The following is a 26,682-nucleotide window of genomic DNA, read 5'->3' as shown; positions in this document are numbered from 1 at the left end:
GACTGCTTGTAGGTTATGTTGTTTGTGTTGAGTGGCCCTTGAACTCTCTTCCAACTCAGAAATTTGGTAGTTTCAAGGGCACTTTAGATTATCTGTAGTAATTACTAATATAAATTTAGTATTATTTGATTGTAAGGTCCCCCATTAGATTATACGTTTCTTGCAGGCAGGGACTTTTTTTTTTGCCTCTTTTTAGATGCTTGTTGCTTAGCACAGTACCTTGCACTAGGAAGTGTCTGAGGCCAGATTTGAACTCAGGAAGAAGAGTCTTCCTGACTGCAGCTCCAGCACTTTATGCACTTTACCACATAGCTATCCAGAGTTAGTCAGTAAGGAAACTCTATAGCAAGGTTCCACGTTTCACCCAGAAAAGCTTTGCACAGGAATGTTCTTTTTGTTGCTTCCATAGACTATCAGAAGAAACTGCATTTATTCCTTTGGTGTTTTTAAAATGAGATGGTCAACTATTGGGCACTATCACACACACGTGCATGATATATAGGCCCTGCCCTTGTGTAGTTATATAGTCTAAGAGAGGAGAAGGCATGTATACCTAGCACTTGGACTTGAATAAGATCTTTCATTCTTTTTTTTTTAATGTGTTTTTAAAATTCCTTTTGTTATGACACCATATTCAAATCTTTGCCTGCCTTCCTCCTTTAACCAGTGAACTTTTCCTTGTAAAAACATTTTATAAAGATAGCTGCTAGGAATATTTCTGGTATAAGCAGTACAATTGAGAGTAAAGAGAAGGCAAATTTTAGGTGATCTTTTGTATTTTGGTGGCTTTATACTTGAAATTAAATTAATTCATTGAAATTTGATTCCTTGGATGAGAGGGTGGTAGAAAGTGTGATTGGTAATGATTTTTATCAGTCTGTTCCAGAAGATACCATGTGAGTTCCCTGAGTGCATGGGCTATTTGTGACATTTCTTTTCACATGTTAAATATTCAAATGATGATGCCAGGCTTTTTGTTTAGTTTGGAACCAGGCTTCCAGGCCATTTCTTGACCAGGCTGTGACACTTACATTCTCTCATATTCTTCCTCACCCACTATTTAGTTCCCCATTAGATGTTTGCTTTACTCACAAGGATGTAAACCACTTGGAGGCAGGGACTATCTTGCTGGCTCATATGTGTGTCCCTAGCACTTAGTATGGTGCCTGGCACATAGTAAAGTTGGCAGTTTTCAAAGTTCATTCATTCATCACAATTTACATAGGAAGATAAATACTCAATTTCTCTGGGATATAAAGTATAGTATGAATGTGTATTAAGTGAGGTGTGGTGTGAGAGACAGTAGAGAACAGTGAAAGCAGTAGATTTAGAGCTTGAAATCCTTCCAAGATTTATTGGCTGGGTGACCCAGGGCAAGTCACTTAACTTTTGGCATCTGTAAAATGAAGACAGTATAAATTGTATTACCTGTCTCTCAGAGTTGTGAGGAAAGCCTTGTATTATGATTCTTAGGGTGCTAAATAACTGTGAATTATTATTATTATTTATCAGAGGTGGGAGAGAAAATTCATGGCTGAAATTTAAGCCTCATTGAGAAGGTAGTATTTTTGCTGGGCCTTGAAAAATGGGTATAAATTAGACAGGCAGAGAAAGGGGGTAGAGACAGGACTGGCATGAGTGAATGCCAGGAATGGAGTTAGTACAAGCAAGCCATGGGCATGGGAAAGGGTGAGAAATATTCTAGGGAGGAGTAGGATGTGTTCTGGGAAAGCAAGTACCAGGTGTCCACTTTTGGCCCACCACAGGTTTGTTTCCTCCAAAAGAACAAGGAAAGATAAAAAATTAAACTATAAATAGTTATTATTAATCATTAAATTGTTAAGTATTATTAAAACATTAAGCTATTAAAATAAAGTAGATGCTTCATGTGATCTTTGAAATTAATTACCTTTTATGATGAAAAATACTATTTACTTCCAGAGAAAGAACTTATGGATGGAGTCTGAATACAAATCAAAGCATACTATTATTCACTTTATTTTTTTTTGTGGGCTTTTTTTTTTTGGTCCTGATTTTTTTTGGGGGGGGCTTCTTTCACAACATGAGTAATATAGAAATATATTTTGAATGACTGTATATGTATAACCTTTAACAAATTGCTTGCCCTCTCAGAGGGCTAGGGGGAGGAAGGAGGGAAAGATTTTGGAATTAAAAACATTTAAATGAATATTAAAATTTATTTGTGTAATTAGGAAAAAAATAAAATATTGTTATTTCCTAAAAAAAGAAAATAAATGTTAAAAAAGAAACCATTTGCCTTTAGCAGTTTCCTACTAATTTTATGATAAAATTAAAAAAAAACAAACCTCTACCCAGTGTTTTGTTTTGTTTTTTAAACCCTTACTTTGTCTTAGAATTGATACCAAATATCAGTTCTAGGGCAGAAGAGTGGTTAAGGACTAGTCAATTGGGGTTAAGTGACTTGCCCAGGGTTACACTCTTAGAAAGTGTCTGAGGCCTATCCAGCATGTTTTAAAAGAGTTTTATTGGGGTTCACTAGTGTAAGAGGGGAAGTTATAAGACTGGTAATAAATGAATAATTTTATCAAACCAAAAGCAGTAGGGGAAAAAAGATGGAAAAATAGGAGTGGGATGTATAGGTTACTTTTCTTGCTGCTCCATTTAGCTTGCTATTCTGTGGCCACCATTAGGGCCCCCTAACCATGCCCACAGGGAAGTCCAGCCTCAGTTTATCAAACTTTTTCTCTGCCCACTAACTCACACATCACATTTTAGGAGCCAATTGTGGCTTTCTATTTTGCCTGGGGGGGCAGTCCAGGGGGCAGTGCAGGGATATCCACTCTGCCCCCTATCTCATGATCTCTTGACTCTGGAAAAAGCTGCCTTTTTCCAGCTGCCATTCTGTCCTCATGACCCAATCCACTCAATGATTTCCTTCACACACTAGGTGGATAGAGAACCAGGCCTGGGGACCAGAAGTCCTGGGTGCAAATGTGATCTCAGATACTTCCTAGCTGTGTGTCCTTGGGGAAGTCACTTCACCCCCATTGCTTAGCCTTTACTGCTCTTCTGCATTGGAACCAAACCAAATACATAGTATTGATTCTAGGATGCAAGGTAGGGGTTTAAAAAAAGGTTTTATTGATATGTTTCATTTTTAGATTACAAATCTCTTTGTAAGAGGTCTTTTGTTACAAAGTAAAATAATTAAAGCTAATAATATTGAGACTCATCTGAAATCTGTAGCACCCTCCCATCTAATTTTGAAAGTAACAGAAATATTTTTTCTTTCCCTCCCATTCCTACTCCATATATATATATATATATATATATATATATATATATATATATATATATATATCATACAAATTTCCTCATTGGCTCAATATTCTCTCTCCCTCCATGTGTGTGTGTGTATCTCATTCTGTACCCTAAATGCAGATTGAGGCATATCATCCATCGCTTCTTTATGGATAGAATGTTTTATCACTGGTCCTCTGGAATCATGGATCATCATAGTTCTCATAGCTTTCAATGTTGTTTTTATAGTGCTTTTGTTACTGTATATTCTAGGTCTGCTCATTTCATTCATCATCAGAATATAGAAATTCTCCAAGTTGTTCATTTTTATAATATTATCATTTACTAATTCTCTTTGTATCTCTCTGTATCTGTTTATGTGAATCTTTACATGTCTTCTTGAAATCATCTATTTCTGAATTTCTTACAGCATAATAGTAATCCCATCACATTCAAACTTTCTCCAGCCTGCCCTTCTTCCTTAAGTTCATTTTACCGTCTCTCATTTATGTGAGGTTCTCTCCAAACTGGCCAACTACTCATTCTCTGAATTAATATTCTCTCTGCCAGCTCCATACCTTTGTTCAGGTCATTTCCAACGATTGGAATGCATTGTGTCTATACCTCAACAGCTTAGAATCCCTACATTCTTTCAAGGTTCAGCTCAGTTGTGTAGCCTTAGGATTGTCCCACTGTCGGTACTCTCTTCTGTCACCAACTATTATCTGATACTTATTTATCAGTAATGTTGCATCTTCTAGAAGATTGAAAACTTCTTGAGATCAAGGACTGTTTTGTTTTGTACTTGTATCTCCAGCAACTTGCATATTACTTTATCCATAGGTGGTGCTTAGTAAATTTTTGCTGAATTTAATTAGGACCCTTGCAACTCCACTGCAAATTTTAATCAGATGTTGAGACTCTGTGAAGGGAAATCAGTGACATAATATATTACATTATTTACTTATATCCTTTTCTCTTCCACAGTGTCCAATAAGCATGCTTTTGTGGATAGCAACCTTCTCTACCAATTCAGGATGAATTTCCGTCGAAGAAGAAGGCTAATGGAACTGCTCAATGAAAGATCTCCCTCCTCCCAGGAAACCCATGACAGCCCATTTTGCTTGAGGAAACAGAATAGTGACAACCGAAAACCTACCAGTTTTATGTCAGGTAACTTGTGTTCCACTATCTGAATCATGTAATTTGTTTATCCTTGGGGGAAAAAAAAACAACAACCTGAGAACATCTTACCTCTTAGTACTCACAAATCCAAGAACCAAGAAATCAGTCAAGAACTAAGGGGCAAGTAAAAAAGCTCCTAGCAGCCAGAATAAATGTCACAAAGTCCATGCACTATGATTATGGGAGAGCCCCGGAGGCCCTCACAGAAGTCTTATTTATTTTTCCTTTTCCCTGAATTCTTTTTTTTTTTTAAACCCTTACATTCTGTCTTGGAGTAAATAATTGACTCCAAAGCAGAAGAGTGGTAAGGCCTAGGCAATCGGGGTCAAGTGACTTGCCCAGGGTCACACAGCTGGGAAGTGGCTGAGGCCACCTTTGAACCTAGGACCTCCCATCTCTAGGACTGGCTCTCAATCCACTGAGCTACCCAGCTGTCCCCCCATTACCCTGAATTCTAATAAGCTGGACTATCTTGTTTTTAACCTGTAGGAAATTAGTGGCTAGAAGAGAAGGGGCTTTCTCTAAGTATCAGGACAATGATGAGAATATAAAAGAATAGACTGAGAATCCTGATTTTTTTTTTTTTTATAAAGCACAAGAACTGCCCGGGCTTTTAGTGTATGAGAAAACAACCTTAACACACCAATGTAGTCCATCCCTGAAAGCATTGGTATTTTTCATTCATTTGTTCATTCATTGGTCCATCTCTATGTTGAACTTGTCTCCTTCCATTGATGCATGTGGGCAGCTTATCTGAAATGTACAGACTTAGGAAGTTGCCTGGGGCATTGAGAGTGGTTTGTCCATGGCCACATGAATACTATATATTGGAGATAAGTCTCAAGCCCAGGTCTTTGCGACTACAAGGTCAACCAATTATCCACTAGGCCATTCTGCACTTTTATAATGCTATATAATGATGGATGTTCATCATGGCACTTACTCTGCCCCTACTGTCAATGATGACAAGTCTTAGAAGTTTACCCAATTCACTTTACTCCATAGGATTGCAGTTTTGATCTAAATTTATTATCTTCTTGTAATAAATATATATATATTTGTCTTATAATAATTATATCTTATGTATTACATATCTTATAATAATATAAAATATTGTCTTTTAATAAAGAAATATACTTATATTATATATCTCATGTCATAATAATGTAAAGTATCTTATAAATATGTATCTTATGATATAATATCTTATAATAATATAAAATGTTATATATGATATCTTATATATATCTTATATCATATATATATGTATAGATGATATCTTATATATATATTCCCTAGTATCTAGTTTCCTTTACTCTTTGATTCAGGCATGCTTACAGATGTTTAGAACTCTATTTAGCCTCTAGCTGACTTTTTGAAAATAAAGAAATTCATAACCTCACCTTTTCCCTATCCTTAATTTGTTTTTCTATCTTTCAGAGACTAGGGTTATATTGTTTACAAGCCCCAGAGATCCAAAGTCAGCCAGCATCTTGTTTCTGCATCACTTCCTTGTGTTTATGTGGTGTTTTGTTTGTGTTGTTGTTTATAGTAAATAAACTGCTTATATTAAAAAATATAGGATATAGTATGATAATATATCTTAAGTATGATAATAAAATGTTATCTTATAAATATATATTTATCTTATGATAATATATCTTGTCTCATATAATCTTATAATAATAATATATCTTCTCATAATATATTTTATATCTTCTATATGAAATAATATAAAATATATTTATCTTATGATAATATATCCTACATTACATAATAATATATTGAATATTATAGAATGCTATCTTAAAATGATGTCAAATATTATCTTCTTATAATCAACATACGCTTCATCTTAGCATAATCAGAAATTGATTTCCTAAGTGACTCCACACGCTTTGTGTTCTACTGAGAGCTCAGCCACTGATTGTCTTCTCATGATTGAAATTAATCCCACTCCATGGTGGAGATCCAAAATAGGAATGGAAAACTAGTGATATTGTCAAAGGTTTAATTTGAAAAGCTTTACCATGTTTTGCATTGTACGCTTCTGCTCCATGGAAGTGGATGGCTAATCATTGAATATTCAGTGAGTTGGTATTGCAGCTGTGCATTCCTTATCATCATTAGCTCATTAATATGGTAGCCAGCACTGTGGCCACCACCACACTGTTACTGCATCTGTAGCTTATTTCCCTCGTTTCTGGAGCCTCTCTGCTCAGTCTTACTCGAACTTGTGGGCCTGGGAAATGGAAGCACATGTCTATTGACTCCCAGCTTTCCTGACCAGCCCACTAAAGGTCCCGAGAGAGTGGCAGCCGTGGCTAGATTTGCTTTCTGGCTTTTCACAGTGAGCCCAAGCAAGGAGATCAAGATCGTGTCTGCGGTGAGAAGGAGCAGCATGAGCAGCTGTGGCAGCAGTGGTTACTTTAGCAGCAGCCCGACCCTCAGCAGCAGCCCACCGGTACTCTGCAACCCCAAGTCAGGTAAATAAATGTTCTACTTCGCCTTTCTAGCACTCTTTGCAAACTCACCTCCAATTTGATTTTATAGGAATGCCCTTGAGTATGACCTCCTCTTATTATATTATAATTCTATTTGTATTATATTATTTATTATTAATATTATAAATAAATGAGGAGATCCTTGCTAGACCCCAGAATACATTGTAAGCTCCTTGAGGGCAGGGGCTTGCTTTTACCTCTTTCTGTATCTCTAACACAGTGCCTGGCATATTATATCTTGTTCTTGTTCAATTGACTCCAACTCTCCATGAACCTGTCTTCTTAGCAAAGGATACTAGAGTAGTTTGCTACTAGAATGGCTTCTCTAGCACATTTTACAGATGAGGAAACTGAGGAAAAGAGGGTTAAATGACTTGCTCAGCGTCACCTGGTTAAGTAAGTATCTGAGGCCAGAATCAAACTCAGGCCTTCCTGACTTCCTGACTCAAAGCCTGGTGTTCTATCCATCTTAGCTGCCCTGCACATTATTGTAGCCTTTGAGAAACTGATTCAACTAATAATGGAGAAACAGAGGAGAATCAGAATGGTATAATGGAAAATATACTGTGTTTGAAGTCAGAGGACTTAGGCTCTAATACTACTTTTGCTCTATGTGACTTTGGGCCAGTCATTCAACCTCTTTTTTTTTAACCCTTACATTCTGTCTTGGAGTCAATACTGTATATTGGCTCCAAGGCAGAAGAGAGGTAAGGGCTAGGCAATGGGGGTCAAGTGACTTGCCCAGGGTCACACAGCTGGGAAGTGTCTGAGGCCAGATTTGAACCTAGGACCTCCCGTCTCTAGGCCTGGTTCTCAATCCACTGAGCTAACCAGCTGCCCCCTATTCAACCTCTTTTTGCCCGAATCCTCCTCTCTAAATCGAGGGAGTTAGACTAAATAGCCTATGATACTATTACCTTTTTAATTATTATTATTTTTAGAGAATTGTTCAGAAGTTTCTTCAGGATTATATTGTCATTAATCATACACACACACACACACACACACATATATATATATATATACATCCATCTGCAAATTTCTATTTAAAAAAATAACATAGGTTATATAATTCCATAATCTGGGATACCCTGAAGAACAAAGCCATTATTAGATAAGTTGCTAGGGAAGATAAGAAAAGACTTTATATAGTGGCAATTGATCAGTTTTGAAAGAAATAAAGAATAATACTCATAATAAGTATATAAGTCTCAGTTATTTCTACTAATTCGGTTCAATAGACATTAAGTTATTATTCTATGTGGAATACTGTGCTTGGTGCTGGATGGGTGGTGGGAGTACAGCTGTGAGTAAAACAAGATCTCTGCCCACAAAGAATTTGTTGGCTAGTAGTACAATTGAAAGGGATCTGAATTTGGATTTAAAAGAGCTGAGTTTGAATTCTACAACTGTCACTTTCTACCTGTGCGATTTTAAACAGTCACTTAATTTTTTTAGCCCTCAGTTTTTTCACGTATAAAATAAAGTGGTTGGATTAAATGATCTTTAGAGTACCATGAGTGAGAAGATCTCACAAAGAGAGAATCGGTAGGAATAGATAGACCCACCCAGTTTCCTCCTTCTAGACTATTGTGGTATCTAAGTCTTAGAGAGGAAGATATAAAAAAGAGAGGCAGAAAGTTCAAGTGATCTTCTCGAGCTCCTTGCATTTTTGCCTTCACAAGATATCAGGCCCTCTTAAATTCTTCCTGTGGCCTGTGTTGACAGTAATGAAATTTCTAAGAAGAGAAGCAGTGTTGTTTTCATGGTGAATAAATGATTCTTTTTTTATAAGATGAGAGAGGACAAGCCAGAAATCGAATTATTTTAAAGAACATCAGAGAATTTTGAGGAATGCTCTTCATGCCTATAGTTGGTTAAAAGTCATATTATGTAGGGCTAAGAGCAGGGCAGAAAAACAAATAAAGAAGGCATTATTAGACTACTGAGGGAATTTAGGGAAAGCTGTTGGACAGAAGAAGAAGCCTGTCCAGGGAATCTGAGACAAGGCAGAGGAACACAGTAAAGCCATAGAACCCTTGGCTGAATTATGAAGTCAGCTTTCATTGCCCTTCAGTCTCTATTTTTGTGTTACCCCCACCCCATTACATTTTCAGCATCCTCCCCTTCTTGATACCCTGTATACCCAGGGTGTCAAGTAATAGTATCTCTTGTAGTAGAACAGAGGCTCTTAATCTGGAATCTATGAACTTGGTTTTACATACGTATGTGCATGTATATACACATACATTCACATACATACAAATATGCATGTATATACATAGATATTTGCAACTGTATTCAACATAATTCTTTACTTTTGTGATCTTGCATATTATATTTATACATTTAAAAATATTTTTCTTAGAAGAAGTTTGTTGATTTCACCATTCTGCCAAAGGGGATCCATGATGCAAAAGAGTTTAATAAATCCTACTCTAGAACTTGACCTTCCCCTTCCCTAAATCTCCAAAACAAAGTTTTGCACATAGAAGGCCTTCAGTAAGCATTGGTTGATGCATGAAAACTTTTGTCCTACTCCCTCAGAGCCCTGTCAAGTGTTTGGTTGGTTTGATTATCTGATTCTTATTAAGATATTAATGGCTGATAATGGTTTAATACTTTCTCCTTTTCCTCCCACTCCAAGATTGCAGCAACCCTCAGTTTCTTAGCTGAAGGCAATAAGTGTTTTATGAATTCTTAAGCCACTTATCATAACAAGTCATTGTCAGATTTTGATATGCCAGCTCACGTTTTTTGTTGTTCAGTTGTTTTCAGTTGTGTCCAATACTTCATGATCCTATTTGGAGTTTTCTTGGCAAAGATACTGGAGTGGTTTGCCATTTCCTTCTCTACCAATGCATATTACCTAGATGCTAATGTATTCTGCCTGTGCATATGGTCAGCCAAAAGTGTAAGGGGCAGAAATGTAAGGGGTTAATATAAAAGGTTGGACTGGATTATTTAGGAGTAGGGTCACCAGGAATTTAGTCAAATTCCAGAGGTTTATTTTAATAATTTATTTATAAAATATGGAAAGAGTGAAAGTAAGAAAATCAGAGGATAGCGTAAGATATCTAGTCAACCCCTGGCTCAATACAAGTAGGGCTAATTAGCTCTTAGCTGGAAGGACCTCAGCCTTAAGCCAAGGACCTGGGAATGCAGGAAGCCTCTCTCAATAGGATAGGTCTCTCCTGAGGCTAGTCCCTTCAGAAAATCCAGGAAAGGAGTCAGCCTTTTCACTCACCCAATGTGGTAGCTTTAAGGAAATTAGAAGCAGTTCAAGATCACCGGTCAGAGCTCCTCCAAAGTCAAGTTGAAGACAAAAGATAAAAAAATCCCCTTTCACAGGAAGTTCTTGGCATTTTTAAAGCTCATTCCTTTTCAGCACTTCCTGTGACTTTCTTCAATTTTATGTGCACCAATTACAGAAGAAGTTTTGCTTAGAACTGCCCAGGGGGAAGTCAGTTGATTATGATTCATCACCCATTATCTCACATGTGGGTCACAGACTTCCCCAACTCAAGTGTAAGTGGGGTGTAGAGGCTTCTGGTGATTAAATCTAAAAATGAGCAGGGGAGAGTTAATTTAATCTTCACAAAAGGTAGGGTTATTAATTGACCTCATTTGGAGACCAACTAATATTGGAAGTGTAAACTTAAAAATTAATATACAATAACTCCAAGTATTAAATTTAATAAGATTCATTAATAATAACTAAAATAAAAAGCTAGAGTAAAAAGAGAGCTAACTCAGCTGTGGTTGGGAGAGAAGAGAGAGAAAAGGGCAGAGTTGCCAAACTTAAAAAGAATATGCATAGGATGTTAAGTGGACAAAGGGAAAAGGTTTCTGGGAGATGAAGTCCAAGGGTTCAAGATTTTCTAATTATACATAAGAAATATAATTTTCAAGGTGGTGAAGAATCTTATGTAAAGTTTCTGAAGGAGGGAAAGATCAGAGGGGTGAGAAAAAATCTCAGCTCTTATTGAGACCAAAAAAAAAAAGGCAACAGAAAAATCATTGTTAACTATTGGCCTATATGTCTGTTCTCCCATGTATGTAACTTCTGTATGAAGATTACAAACTGAGGGCATCTTTTGGTGAAAGTATTAGAAAAGGAGTGCAGGCTTCTGAAGATGATACTCAATAAAAACAAATCTTTACCATTTCATAACTGACTAAACAATGAAGAAATAGAAGATCTCACCGTGTTTGTTTCTTGATTATTTAAAAAAGCATGATTTGATATAGCAATATAATGTTTTACAGATTTTTCAGTGAGGTCTTCCATCTATCCATTAAAAACATTCAGGATTTCTTTAATGATCTAACAGTATATAACCAAGTTCAGTCATCCTCTATCTTAGAGATCTTAGGAAGATATCACAACAGATAACCCTACCTTATTCAATGGCCTTCAATAGATATCACAATAGATAACCCTTCAGTGACCTGTAGAACTCTTAGCACACTGCTTGGTGCATCATAAGCACTTAATCACATCTGGTGAGGCATAAACCAGGAGGATGTGTGCCAACCAGAGGTGTCTGCCATCATGATTAGAAAGCTCCAGGGCAAAGTCAAAGTTGAGGGCGAATTCCCTATGGATTCTGAGATCTTCCAGATGTTTCTGTTTCTACAAGATATTGTATTGACTGCATCAAGTGCAGGAACAATATGGAGCCTCCTGGAAGAGATCTGTCATCACTCAAGAGTTTGGCTTGCCTGTCCGCATGGGAAAGAAAGATCAAGGAGATAAAGAATGTCTATTGCCCAGAATACAATATGCATTTGGATGGACACCCAGTGGTCCTTGGCCATCACTATGTATGTCTGGAACAGACAGTACATGTGGATGACGAATTGGGCCAGAGTTGAAAAAGAGGAGGGAGAGAGTTGGTAGAACTGCCTTTGGAAATGGCAAGACTCCCTTAAAAGCCCTATGCTTTCCATGAAATCTAGAAGCAGTTAGGGGACAAAGTGGATAGCCCTAGGTCTGGAGTCAGGAAGATCTGAATTCAAGTCTGGCCTTGGATACTTAACTAGCTGTATGGTCTTAGGCAAGTCAGTTAACCTCTATTTCAGTTTCCTCAACAAATGGAGATAATATCTGTAAAGCATTCAGAATGGTACCTGGTACATCATAAGCACTTAGTAAATGTTATCTTCCCCTACTATGTCTCCTGTAAAAGCAAAGACTTATCCTTTTCATCTTAATATTCTACAGCTGTTACAATGTAGAAGCAACATATGGAATATGAATTTTTAAAGGATTTAAAATGAATCTCAAACAAAGAACAGGCACAGAGTGGGTGGAAACAGGCTATAACATATGACCAAAGGGGAAGAACAAGAATTGTATGCTAAGAAAAGAAGATGGGATGGTCAAGTGGCAAGGGGGAGGAGGTCATAGGTGGGCAGCCAGACCACTCTCATCATTATTCTTGGGGTATCAGGAGAAAGGGAGGTGGATAGATCTCTAGCATGTTGGGTGGACTGCCTGGGATAAATTTATTATTATTATTAACAATAGCTAACATATAGGTAGCATTTCATCCTTTTTTATCCTTTCAACATAAGATAACAGTGAGAGGGAAGGAGCTCTTACTGTGTTTGTTTTATGGCTGAGGAAATTGAGTCTGAGCGGAGAAGTGATTTGTGTAAGATCACGGAGCTGGTAAATTGCTTCTATCCTTCATTATGCCACTTCCTTGCCTCTGGGTGGGACATGGATAAGAGTCACACAGGATGCACAAGTATGGATGGGTTGTGATTTGGATCACTGAGGGGACCTCCTGAATCAGTGAGATCACAAATTCACTAGAACATTTGAATATTCTCAGTCGGTTGGTGGCAGATGCAGTAGTTTGTATCTCCTAAGTAGAAATGCTGCTAAAACCCTCTACATGTCCATGTCCAGGGAAAAAGTAGCCTCTTTTCAAAAACAGATGGGGTCACAGATCCAGTTGAGTATTACCTTAGTCAAGAACTTTAACCTTTAACATCGGACATTTTCAAGTTTCTCTTCAGCTCGAACTGCCTCTTGGAGGGAACTTGGGTGAGTGAATAGCTGGATTTCCTTTCCTGACTTCTGGAGAGAGATTAATTCTGGACAAGGGTTAACAAGTCATGCTGGGCTGAGTGGAGCACTGGAGCAATATTTAGCATTAAATATCTTCTCTACCCTCTTTTTGTATTTCTCAACTTTCACTCTCTCTATCTATTTTGTAAATACTATTGAAAGTTATTTTGACTTGAGCTATAATATTTTAAACTGGTAACCACTGTATTATTTATAATTTTTATTTCTATATTTTTCATATATTTTAGTCAAACCCTTAATTTTGGATTTCTATATCTTTGCCTGGGAACAGAATACTCAGAGTGTTGCTTGAGAGAGTAAGAAGACAACCTGAGTACTTAAAAATGGGTCCATCAAATCAGAAGCCTAATTTTAGTTTGTAAACTATGAAAAATTTTAGTAACTAACATTTATAGCATTTTATCTTACTTGATCTCTAGTTTAACCCTGAGGTATTCCTATTAGCCCTGTTTTACAGATATTTTTTTCACCTTGAATAGTAAATAAAAGCAAACTTTTTTAATTACCAGGTACAAAACTGATATTTTACTCCCCTGGACAAATATTTTACTGTTCTATTAATGGACTGTAAAATAAGCTATTGGTTTTAATTCTTAGTTATTTTCCTGTAGTTTTGAAAATACCAATAGAGTTATAAGGGAAGACGTAGATAGCTAACGATCACAGGTTTAACTAATTTAATCCTTTTTTCTCTCTTATGGTTTGGAAACAGTTCAAATTCTGGAAGAGTCAGTAATTCCAAAAATCTAAATTTGTCCTTTTAGGTATGCAAATTTTATCCAGTTTTTCTCCAGGGAGTGTTTCAGGGTATCCTTATTGGTTCATCCCAATATTAGTCAACTCACGAAAACCAGAGCTGAGCTAACAATGAAAAGAGAACCTCACTGCCAAAAAGCGACAAGTCATTGAGAAACACTGGGCAGTATCTGTTTTCTCCATCAGCAGAATGTCACTAATAAGTTAGGATGAGGAAGGAAGAAGTGGGTGGGATTTGAAGCCCAGATAAAAATGTGCTGAATACTTTACCATTTAAAAGGAAAGGCTTCAGGAAAAATTAGGTGAGCTCAAGTTCATTTTTAAACTTTCTGGTTGTTTTAAGTGAGGGCATGGCATTGGATATTTGAAAATTATTGTTTAAGCTACAATTATTTTATGAATGAACATAGTCTGTCAATGTTCTCTGAAGTAGGCTAATTCAATTTAATTCCATAAGAATTTGTTAAAATGTTTGTTATGTTCCAGGCATAACACTTAGCACAGTGCCTGGTACATGACAGGTATTAAATGCTTTTTTGGCTTGACCTAATGAGGTAATAAGGCTAGAAGGGCAAAAAAATATATAAAACAGTCCCTGCCAACCAGGAACTTACATTCGACTGGGGATGGAAGATATAGTATGTTGTGGAAAGTGACCCCTGATCTGAACTTTATAAGAAAACTAGATTTTCCTGGAGATTGAATTGGGAAGGGAATGCATTTTAAATATGGGGCACATTATGGTACATGTTGGTGATGGAATACTATTGTGCTAAAAGGAATAATAAAGTGGAGGAATTCCATGGAGACTGGAACGACCTCCAGGAAGTGATGCAGAGCAAGAGGAGCAGAACCAGGAGAACATTTTACACAGAGACTAATACACTGTGGTATAATCGAACGTAATGGACTTCTCCATTAGTGTCAATGCAATGTCCCTGAACAATCTGCAGGGATCTAAAAAACACTATCCACAAGCAGAGGACAAACTGTGGGAGTAAAAACACTGATGAAAAGCAACTGCTTGACTACAGGGGCTGAGAAGAAATGACTGAGGAGAGACTCTAAACGAACACTCTAATGCAAATACCAACAACATGGAAATGGTTTCGATTCAAGGACACATGTGATACCCAGTGGAATCGTGCGTCAGCTATGGGAGAGGTGGTGGTGGTGGGGTAGAAAATGATCTTTGTTTCCAATGAATAATGTTTGGAAATGACCAAATAAAATAATGTTAAAAAAAAAAAAGATGGGGCACGGTAGCCAGCTAGTAGATCACTTTGTCTAGAATGAGGGAATGATATTATATTAACATATAATATCAGAAAGGTAGGTGGAAACCGAATTGTGAGTCTTTAAATATGAGGCAAATATTCTTATTTGATGATTTTGATAATCCTAGAAGAAATAAGGAAACATTAATTTTGAGCAAGAAAGTAACATACTTAGGTCTGTGTATTAGGATTATTAATTTGTCAGATTCATTAGAAAGGGAAGAGACTAAAAGCCAGAGAAGAACAATTAGAGGACTCTTGGGAAAATGCATGCAGTGGTAGTGGACTTGAACTAGGCCTAGAGATAGGAGATTCTAGGTCCAAATGTCACCTCAGAAATTTCCTAACTGTGTGACCCTAGACAAGTCACTTAACCCATATAACTCTTCTGCCTTGGAACCAAAATACAGTGTTGGTTCTAAGACAGAAAGTAAGGGCTTAAAAATAAAAGAAAAAATGCATGCAAGAAGTTATGAGGGCCTGAATTAATATAGAGGGATTATTTTTACTCCTCTCTTCTTACTGTCCTAATTCAAAAAAGACAACAAAACTAGACGCAACAGGGCTATTTTACTATCCCCTTCTATCTTAGGAGCAAAGTTGTTGGAGCTCAAAATTTTTAGGATTTTTTTTTATAGTTCTAAGGAATCCCCAATTTTGCCTCTGTCACAAAAATCAAAAAAGGTAATATGGGAATGAAATATTCCCAAATAGGTGAGTATATGTATTAATGTAAAAAACTGAGCTTTGCCATATAGCATTCAGAAATATTTGTGGTTTTAGCTAAGTAATTTCATCTCTCCCTGGACTTCATTTTCTTCATCTATACAATGAGAAGGTTGGCCTGGATCATTTCTAGGATCCCTTCCAGCTTAAAAAAAAATTCTACAACATATACTGTTTTCTTATGATTTTTTTTTGGTACAAATCATTAATGCTTTCTGGAATATTCTCAATATTAATGTGGAGCTAAAGAAAAAAAAATGTTGCAATCCTTAATATAATTAAGTTGTGATCGGTTGACAACTGATCTCAAAGGCTATGAAAAGAGGAAGCTATGCTACTTGAATGGGAGGTTTTGTCTCATTAACGTTACAGAATTTTTCACTGTATTGAGGAAATGAAGGAAAACCTATTACTGAGTAATTAGTGATCAAGAGTACAGCCATGGTGGTACACTATGTCTCCAGTACTGTCCGTATCTTTCTTTGAATAAAGAAGGCCATTTGAACTTAGATCTATATCAAATATTAGTGAAAATTAAAATTGGAAAAACCCACAAATTCTGAGATCTGGAAAAGATAGATCGCAAAGTGTATTTTGTATGAACCTGCTCCCTAAAGCTTCTGTTAAGTAACATATGTCTGTTTTCACAGTGTTAAAGAGACCAGTGACTTCTGAAGAACTCCTGACACCTGGGGCTCCTTATGCAAGAAAGACTTTCACTGTAGGTCCTTTGGTTATTTTCCTTTGCCATATGGTGTATGGATTGTAAAATGCTATGAAAGTGACTTTCTGATTTTGTGTTGGTGGAATGACTTAACTTAGGTAAATGAGCTAATAATATATAAAGAACTTGGTAAACCTCAAAGTGCTCTTGTTATAATTGTTAATGCATGTTATAGTAATGATATTAATACTAATAACAACTAATCATCTAAAGGTTTCTTATCTTTGCGCATTTAGATCTCACATTTGTTGAAAAAGGTACTTGAAATGTTGCAATTATAATGGAATTGTTCCATGTTCTGTTGAGTATGTGCTTTTAACCTTAAAATACATTATCCAAATATAATTACACTTTGAAATATAAAGAGTACAATTTTCTGGAACTGCAGTTAAATTCTAAGAAAAATCTAGATAAATTAGAAGGCTAGGTATGGGAGATTGCCAAAGAAAGAAGATAAAGCAGATAGATTGTGCTTTATTCATAAAAGCATGGTGCCCTGCAGGGAAGCAGGATTGAATATAGAATCAGAACAATTGCTCTTTACTGCCTATATGCAGCCTAAATCACTTAATTTTTTTGTCCCTCAGTTTCCTCATTTATAAGTGAAGAAGTTTTAACTAGATGACCTGTGAGGACCTTTCTCAAGCCTATGAAGGGAAACAGTGCTTTTGATAATATAGCCTTACCTTAATTACATCCACCAGAGTTGTGATACTTTTGATCGATCATTCTGAACACAATCACATATGTTAGAAAACATTTCCTAACAAACAGAGATATCCCAAAAATGCTTCCAGAAGTAGTGAGTTCCTTCTCAATGGAGGTCTTTAAGCAAAAGCTGGACAACCACCATTTGTTGGGTAGGTTTTAATAGGGATTTCTTTTGTGTATGGATTGGACCAGGTTGCCACTGAATTTCCTTTTAACTCTGAGCAATTCTGTGATCTTATAAGACAGTTCTGCCATTACCACCACCTCTTTCAGATAGAAGAAAACAAAAATGGCCCAGGTGGATAATGACCCTTGATGGTTGGCTTGGGTGAATAATAAAATCTGATCCCAAAATGTTTTCCTTTCTGTTTCTTTTCTTCCTCATGAGGATTGGGCATAGACCAAACCTCAATCAAAGACCAAACTTTCCTTATTTGAAATATAATCAATTTCAGCTCTTACTATCACCAGGGCATATCCACGTCCTTCCCCTTTTTAAAAACCTTTACCTTCCGAATCACCACAGCTTTCAGTTCACCTTTATATTCTCCCTTGGATAACTTCCTTTTTCACAAGTACCAATGCTCAAAATAAGATTAAGTAATTTTATTAATGTTTTTATTTTACATAAGCATTATTGTATTTTTCATTACAACAGGTATTGTCTTAGCTAACTCATGGCAAGCTAGCAAGGGAACTCAACCATTATAAATAAAACATCATTTTCATGAAAAAATGTGCTTGAAACAGCCAATTTACAGATTTTTAGAACATGATCTGCATACAAATTAAGTACTTCCCTATATCTTTTTAAGAAAACTATTTTATTGATGCCTTTAAAAGAAATCTTTCATACTCCAAATCTGCCTTTCTCTCAAATAGAATATTCCTTATAACAAAGAAATGGAGTTAAACCAATCACACCAATGTCATGGCCATCCTTGATAATATATGCCTATTTCTACACTTTCCTCTAAGAGATAGTGGGTATGGTTTATTTCCAGTCTTCTTAGGTCAAGACTGATTGCTATGTTAACCAGAATTCCAGTGTCATTCAGTGTTGGTTTTCTTTACATTATTATGGTCATTCACTCACCTCTAACACAAAGAAAACTTTCAGGAGAGCCAATTATGGGTTTCCTCCCCTGTCTAGACCTGAGATTTCACAGGTCTACATACATTAGTCTGGTCCTTCATCTATAACTGAGAGTCTCAGAGAGTTGCCCAGGAGGCACTTGGAGGTCCAGTGGCTAGTCGGGAGACACACAACCTATGTACTCAACACAATAATCTTGTGTACTGTACAGATATCAGCCATTAGGATGATTGTTATTCTGCTAAGTTATTTTATGATACATACGTATGATCATAGGTAAAAAGATCTGCTCAGATGTGACAAGCTTCATCATATCCTTTGCTTGAGAGAGAAGCAGCATAGTATAATGGGAAAGTATAAGATCTAGAGTCAAGAGACCAATGTTCAAGCCCCAACTTTGATGTACCATAGAGGTACGACTAAGAGCGAGCCATTCATTCTTTCAGAATTTTGGTTTTCTCATCTATAAAATGGGTTACTTTGAAACATACCTCATGGGTTATTGTGAGAAAACCTAAACTGAATCTGGATAAATAAGAGTAATAATTCTTTATTTTCTATTTTTCCCCCAGCACTTAGTATAATGCTTAGCATATAGTTAATATGTTTAATATTTATATGTATATATTAAATATATTTATTTATACATATATTTAATAAATGATTGATGGATTTTCATTCTCACTTGAAATGAAAGGTGAATTACAAAGTGTTTTGTAAGAATTCCTCACTTTTTTTTCCTTCTCCTGTGGGTCCTAGATTGTTGGGGATGCAGTGGGATGGGGCTTTGTTGTAAGAGGAAGTAAGCCGTGTCATATACAAGCTGTGGATCCCAGTGGCCCAGCAGCCGCAGCTGGAATGAAGGTAATGTCTCGCCTTTTTCCAAATTGTTATTTTATATAAATGATATTATTTTTAAAAATATATTTTATTATAATTTATATATAACATATCAAATAAATATTAATATAATATAAAATCATAATATATGATACATAAATAAAATATCAATCTATTGTTATTCTAAGTTCTCTATTTTGTGTTGCCCTGTTGGGTCTTGAGTCTCTGTGGCTTTCTCAGGTGCCCTCACATAGATCTGCCTGAGTTTTGTCCTGCTGCCATGTTTATCCTGCCCTTCACCTCACTCTTACACGCATGCCTGAGCATGTGTGTGTACACACACATACACACACACACACACACACACAGACACCCTCTCAAGTTGATGGTCAAAGGTTTTCCTTTTAGTAGAGCAGCCTCTAACTTTTTTTTTTAACCCTTATCTTCTATCTTAGAAGTAATACTAAATTGGTTCCAAGGCAGAAGAGTAGTAAGGGCTGGGCAATGGGTTAAGTGACTTGCCCATGGTCACCTAGAGAGGCAGGTGTGAGATCAGATTTGAACCCAGGACCTCTTTTCTCCAGGCCTGGCTCTCTATCCACTTCCCCTTCTAAATGACTCTTGCTTTGGCTTAGTTTTGTTCCTATGTGCTTAGTATTGTTCCTATATCTCACCTATGACTCTGTTCTCATTCTCATCAAGGTTCCTTTTCTCATTCTGAATGAAGATACCTCAACACCCACTTTCCCTCTTGTTCCGTTCAGCCAATTCCACGTTTGCCATTATTTTCCATTCAGTCTGTACTGTTTACCACAATGTTTCTGAGCTTTGCAAATTGCCTACTCATGAATGCTACATGTATTGTTTGGTGCATTTTAAGTCAGTAAATGTTTTTTAAAGTAGGTCCCCCTACTTATGAGAAAGAATACTATCCACATTCAGAGGAAGAACTGTGGGAGCAGAAACATAGAAGAAAAACAACTGCTTGATCATATGGGTTGATGGGGGTATGATTGGGGATGTAGACTAAACGATCACCCTAGTACAAATATCAATAATATGGAAAGAGGTCTTGATCAATGTCACAAGTAAAACCTAGTGGAATTGCACATTGACTTGGGGCGGGGGGGGGGGGGTTGGAGAGGGGAGGTAAAGAACATGAATCATGTAACCATGGAAAAATATTCTAAATTAGTTAAATAAAATTTTTCAATTAAAAAAAATAAAGTAGGTTCCCCTCATGTAGTACTTCTTTTGAACCTTGAATGGGTGATTCATATATCATATCAATATACCATAATATTATAAAATACAAAACTATTTTCAACTCAAATTATTAACTGTCTACTGTGTGTCAGATACTGTGCTAGCTGCCAAGATACAAAGACAAAACCAATATGGCCCCAGTCTCAAAGAGTTTACGCTCTAACTGGGGAACCTAGGTATATACTAATGAGTAAACATATAGATGTTAGAAATATAGACATATAGACATTAGAAATTCAATGTTAGTGTTTTCAAGGACAACTTGAACAATCACAGAAATTAGGATAGATTCCTTATAGGAGAAGAAAGCTGAGCTGAGCTTTGAGATTAGGGATTCCAAAGAAAAGAGGTAAAGAAAGAAAAATATTTCAGGCATGGGGTTATAGTTTGTGCAAATATGGAGGTAGATTAAATGTCTATGTTACCACTTTCTTTTTTAAAAAATTAATTAAAAAACCCTTACCTTTTGTTTTAGAATTGATACTTAGTATTGGTTCTAAGGCAGACAGGTGGTAAGGGCCAGGCAGCTGGGGTTGGGTAACTTGCCCAGGGTCTCATAGCTTGGAAGTATCTAGGCCAGATTTGAACCCAGGAGTTTGGCATTCACTCTACTTTGCTACCTAGCTGCACCCACACTACTATTTTCTAATGTTCTAACAATTCTGTCTAACCAGGGATTTGATTCCAGAATCAGACTATCACTCTACTTCCTGGATAGTTCCATGTCAGGTCCAAGTGTATTCATTTCCCTTCTTAGACAATTTGGCAGCAGTGAGGAGGACAGTTTGGAGAGGGAGAAGAGAGAGGCTGGATAGAAGAAAAGAAATATATTATATATTATATTATAATAGCCCAGGCAAATAGAGAAAGGAGTGGGGGGAAGCCTACTATGTGCCAAGCTCAGTGCTAAGAGAAATTTCAAGATCAGATCTAGTTCACTGCAATAAATTGAATATGTTTCAAGCAAATCACCATGAATTCTTTGATTTTTCAGTGCACATAAAAGTTATGTTTACACAATACTGTAGTCTATTAAATGTGTGACAGGGCTATATCTGAAAAATATACATACCTTAATTTAAAAATACTTTATTGCTAAAAAATGCTAACCATCCTCTGAGCCTTCTGAGAGTTTCTTTAGTGGAGGGATTTGCCTTGATGTTGACAGCTGTTGACTGACCAAGATTTTGCTAAAGGCTGGGGTAATTCTGACATCGTTGAACATGGATGCAATTCATGGCACCCCAGAAATTTTATTATAGTAGCATCAATGATCACTGGTCCCAGATCACCATGACAGATAATAATAATAATAACAATAATAATAAAGTTTAAAATATTGCAAGAATTACTGAAATATGACACAAAGACATGATGGGAGCATCTGCTTTTGGAAAGATGGCACCGATAGATTTTCTCCATGTAGGGCTGCACCAGCCTTTGATTTGTAATGTCTTCAAAACCAGAATAAAACTAGATTTGTATATAGTCAATGAAAAAAACATTTTAAAAGCACCTACTATGTGCTAGCCATTGTGCTAAGTGCTGTTCAAATCTGACCTCAGCCATTTAATAGTTGTGTGAGTTAGGGAAAGTCACTTAACTTCTGATTGCTTCAGTTACCTTATCTGTAAATTGGGAGTAACAATAGCACCATTGTCCCAGGGTGGTTTGAAAATTGTAAAGCAGTTAGCTAAGTCCTTGGCATATAGTAAGCACTATATAAATTTTAAACAATAACTATTGTTTATAAATGGGAGTCTTCTGCATAAAGTTGATCCATGATCCCCAATGAAGTTACCAAAAAGAAAGACTCTATCTAGAAAAGCAAAGGACCAGAGTGACCAAGCTTTGGGGTGCTTGCAGCCATATAGACAGGAATATATCCTGTGAAGAAGCAGTTAGACAAAGGAGCCTGGAGAGAGGGGCATCACAAAATTCCAGTGAGACAGGATCCAGACAGAACGTTTTTCAACTTTTCTCCCATGTTCCAGAGAGGTTAAGAAAGAGAAAGACTTCTTTTCCTTGGTAATCTTCCTATGAACATGCCAACACCCCAGGAAGTGAGAAGTGAGCAGCAGGTAAGAATTAAAAAGCAGCAAAGAGCATGGTTGACTTCCCAGCCTCAGAAGAATGAGCCAGGCTTTGCTAGAATCTCAGCCTTCATCTTGCTCTTGAAAGGTTGTGGAGTCTCCTGGGGAACTAAGCTCACTAGATGGTGGGAAGCCACAGACTGGGGGTGGGGAGAGCTGTACAGAAGGATTATTGGCAGTGTGGGCTTGTCTTACAGTTCAGTGCTGTCCCTGTGGCCTTGCGGTGGTGGGCACAACACCAAAGAGGCTTGAAGAAGGAAAATTGGCTGGAATCAAAAAAGGGCGAGAATTTGTATGCATGCCAGGACTGAACATTTCAATTTGTCTTGGAACACTTGGCCACAGGAAGGATTTTCTATTTTATTTCCACAGAGATGTACCTAGCAGAGTTTATTTTTGGAAGATTGCCTTGGTTTGTACTGTGCAGGTTCTTTGTTTATGAAACTTATGGTTGCTCATTTCTTTGACTTCAAGTATATTTCATTTCCTTTCCACTGAGCTGGGTACTTTTGGAAAGACAAGGATTTATTCCTCAGTTAAATGTGTCTTTTCACATAGTTAAATGCCTGGTTAATTTAATTCACTTTGGGTAATGTTTATTGAATAGCTAGTGTAATGGTGCTAGGCATTATCAACTGGATAATTACTGAACTGAGGCAGCTAGGTGGTGCAGTAGATAGAGCACTTGACTTCAAATCAGGAAGATGTCTTCATGAATTCAAATCCAGCCTGAAACTCTTATTGGCTGTATGACTCTGAACAAGTCACTTAACCTTGTTTGCCTCAGTTTTCTCATCTGTAAAATGAGACAGAGAAGGAAATGGCCAAGCATTTTAGTATCTTTTCCAAGAATTCCCAATGGAGGTTAATTGGGATTATGGAGAGTCTGACATGACTGAAAATGACTGAACAACAATAAATTTAATGAATTAAATAACCCTCTAATAACATATGTTGTTATTGAATTCTCTAACAGAATGCTTTAAAAGGGGGTCCAATTCACCACAGACTCCAATGTCTGTATAATGTTCATGTTTAAATGTGTTCTGCCTTAGACATTTCCTGGCTGTTTGACTTTGGACTAGTCACTTGACTACTCTTCAGTCTCAGTTTCCTCATTTATAAAATGGGGACAATAACAGCACCTACCTTACAGGGTTGTTGTGAGGATCAAGTGAGATATTATATGTAAAGTTTTATTCCAATTTGATTTAAAAAATCAAATAATTGCTATACTTTAAGTGTTAGCTATTATTATTAATTATTTTATAGTTTTTCTTAATGTGGAGTTTGGTTTTAGGTGTTTTTTCCCCTGAAATTATCAGATTTTAAAATTATTTTTAGTTTTTTCAAATCATTCCTTAATAGTACAAATGTAGAAATCTATTAAATCAATCAGTCAAGTCCCCTTATCCCACTTAAGTAAATCGTATGATGCAAAATCCATTACACAGAAAGTATGATTCAGATTGTTTGAGAAAGTGCCTTGTGGACCATCTGTAAAGTACTGAAACCACTTCAGGATGAAGAGATTCAAGCATCTGGAAGCTTAGACTGGTAGCCTCCCTTGGAGAAGTAGAGAAGAGCTCTAGCCCCAGGTCTTGACCTCCACACAAATCCCCACCCCTGCGTGACAAGAGGAAGGATTTGTGAATTTAAGTGACCACCAGTATGCCTAGGACTGTGATAACTGGTGTCAAGGTCTGATTCAGGAGCTGATGATAGACTGTCTACATACATACAGTGAGGAAAGGCAGATTCAAGGATCTACAGCAGCTCTCTGATGAGGGACTGCAGGTATTATTTTCCCATTTTACAGAAGAGAAACATCAATCTAAGGGACGTTACTTGCCCAAGGTTATGTAGCCAGTAAGTGTTTGAGGGCATATTTGAATCTATACCATCATGATTTCATACCCAGCATATAGGCAGAAAGTGCATTACAGTGATTTAATTCTGACCCAGTGGAAGAACATAAAAAAGAAAGAAAAAGAAATTTTGTGCCCCCACTACACTGCCCTAACCTTAGTTTTAGTAGTAGTATTTCTGACCCACTTTCCTTCTTAACATGGATCTTTGGCTATATAGACTGCTATGGTGTATGTTATCACAATTTGCATTAGCCATAAGATTAAAACGTTACAAACTTGACCAAGGTTTCTCATTCATTCTTAGGCATGCAAGTTTGACGATTTCAAAAGGGTTGGAAGCCATGGACCGGAGGCAGTTTTTTGTGTTCCTGTAGTCAGTCAATGCCACACTTCAATGAGTAAACATAATAGTAGACACATTATGTTTGATTACAGGTGTCACCTATGCACAGCAACCATATATTTAAACTTGGTATAGGCTATTTCCTAGAACACCAAGCTTTCTGCTCATTTTTCCCAAGTCCTGAATATCTAACAAATTCCAACAGTTAAATGGTAGTGGCTTAAGATGAGGTGGAGTTATAGTCAATTACCTAAAGGGCAGTAACCTGTGGGAGAAGATTGATGGGAACAGCAGCTGCAAATATTTTTATCTGCTCCTTTTGGAGACAGTAACAGACAGGAGTCCTTAGCGATCTGTCACCACTTCCAGGAATTCTATTTATATCATCCAAAACTTTCTTCCAGTCTACTAATTCCTCTAACAAAATAATGAATAATTTCTTTCTTTAATAGTAATAATAATAATAACATTTCTTTAATAATATAATAATAATAATAAAATAAAAGGAAGTCTTTAATAGCCTTCAGGAGCTCCTTATTCCCTCCTGAATCAAAGTATAACTCCTTTACCTGACTTTTAAAGCTCTCCATAATTTGGTCCTTCCTTAGTAACACTTAATTTTCTCCCAATTTTCTTCTCTCTTCAATCTAGTCTCTTCACTCTCCTGCTTAAACAAGGTGTTCCAAAGATCTTGATGCAGTTATACATTTCAAAGAGCTTAAAACCACATGAAGACTTTTGGAATGCTCTGTACTATGGCTTCATGCCAAACCTTTCCCCATGTCCTGCTCTACGCATCTTTCAATTACATTCCTCTTACCGAAATTTTTAATGGAGGGGAAGATAAAAGAGAAAGTAATTTATACATTATATATTCATATATTTCTTATGTACTTACACATTTTATATACAAAATTATATATATATATATATATATATATGCATATGAATGAGGAGACACAACAGAGACCCAGCAAGTTGTCCTATCCCAAAAAGCCTGAGCTAGTGTCCTGTTGATAAATTTCTTCTAAATGCATATTCAGTTCAAATGCACGCTGGTTGGTAGGGTCAAGGTCACTTGTTCTGCTGGACCTAGCTTGTTTAAGATCAAGTAAAGACAGTGACAAATGTGGTTTACGGCCCTGTTCTACCTGGTAGGGGTTTGCTTTTGGGGTTTCAAGGTGAGAGAGTAAAGTAGTCTTGTATTCTTGAACTTGTCTGAGCAAGTTGAGGAGACACGATTCAGCATTTGTGCATTCATGGAATTTGACTCCTGGTCATAAATTCAGTACAAAAGACATCAGTGCTGTTCTCGGAAAGGTTTGTTTTTCTTAGTAGGCATAATACAATTCTGAAAGAGAACAACATTTAAATTATTCCAGGGCAATTCTGTGCCAGCAGTTCCACAAACCATAGAGGTATTTAAAAACTCCTGGCCCTCTCTCTTGTTTCCTGTTGGAATGAATGGATGGATGTTGGCCTGCTGGGTTTCTTTTCTCCATTTGCTTAACATTTAAGTGTCAATTTTGTATATTGCCAAAAATATTTGAGTTGGGTTAGGAAACTAGTTTTAATGCTTATTCCCAGTTTCTTCCTGTTGCCTCTGCTATATTATATTTGTACCGCATTTAAACAGAGCAATAGAATTTAAATCTTACTTCTTGACTTTTCATTTTTCACAGTAGAAAACCTCTATGTTTTATATTATTTCCCCTTTTATAACAAGACATCGGGATGATAAAACCCACACTGAAGTTCCTGCTTAATTGAGACATCTGAGTCACTAATGTAGTAAATCATATTTTACAAAATCAATTTCATTAGAGGGAAAATACATGATAAGTTTTGGAGGGTTTTTTTTGTTTGTTTTGTTTTCTTCATTGCAGTTTTCCTACCAAGGCAAAT

The 26,682-nt window shown here is 36.6% G+C and overlaps 1 protein-coding gene across 1 annotated transcript in view; it reads left to right on the top strand.

The window, feature by feature from the left end:
- The window catches only part of DEPTOR (DEP domain containing MTOR interacting protein), a 185,790-nt gene that overhangs the window by 115,222 nt on the left and 43,886 nt on the right, over positions 1 to 26,682 (top strand). Inside the window, exons 5-8 of the mRNA XM_001380991.5 lie at positions 4,270 to 4,455; positions 6,819 to 6,953; positions 16,484 to 16,554; positions 19,124 to 19,228. Of these exons, the coding sequence (XP_001381028.2) occupies positions 4,270 to 4,455; positions 6,819 to 6,953; positions 16,484 to 16,554; positions 19,124 to 19,228 (497 nt within the window). The remainder of the gene's footprint in view (positions 1 to 4,269; positions 4,456 to 6,818; positions 6,954 to 16,483; positions 16,555 to 19,123; positions 19,229 to 26,682) is intronic.

The sequence above is a fragment of the Monodelphis domestica genome, chromosome 3 (genome assembly GCF_027887165.1).
Source record: "Monodelphis domestica isolate mMonDom1 chromosome 3, mMonDom1.pri, whole genome shotgun sequence".
NCBI classification, from domain to species: domain Eukaryota; kingdom Metazoa; phylum Chordata; class Mammalia; order Didelphimorphia; family Didelphidae; genus Monodelphis; species Monodelphis domestica.
The sequence above is the reverse complement of the archived record's forward strand: the minus strand, read 5'-3'. Positions and strand labels throughout refer to the sequence as shown.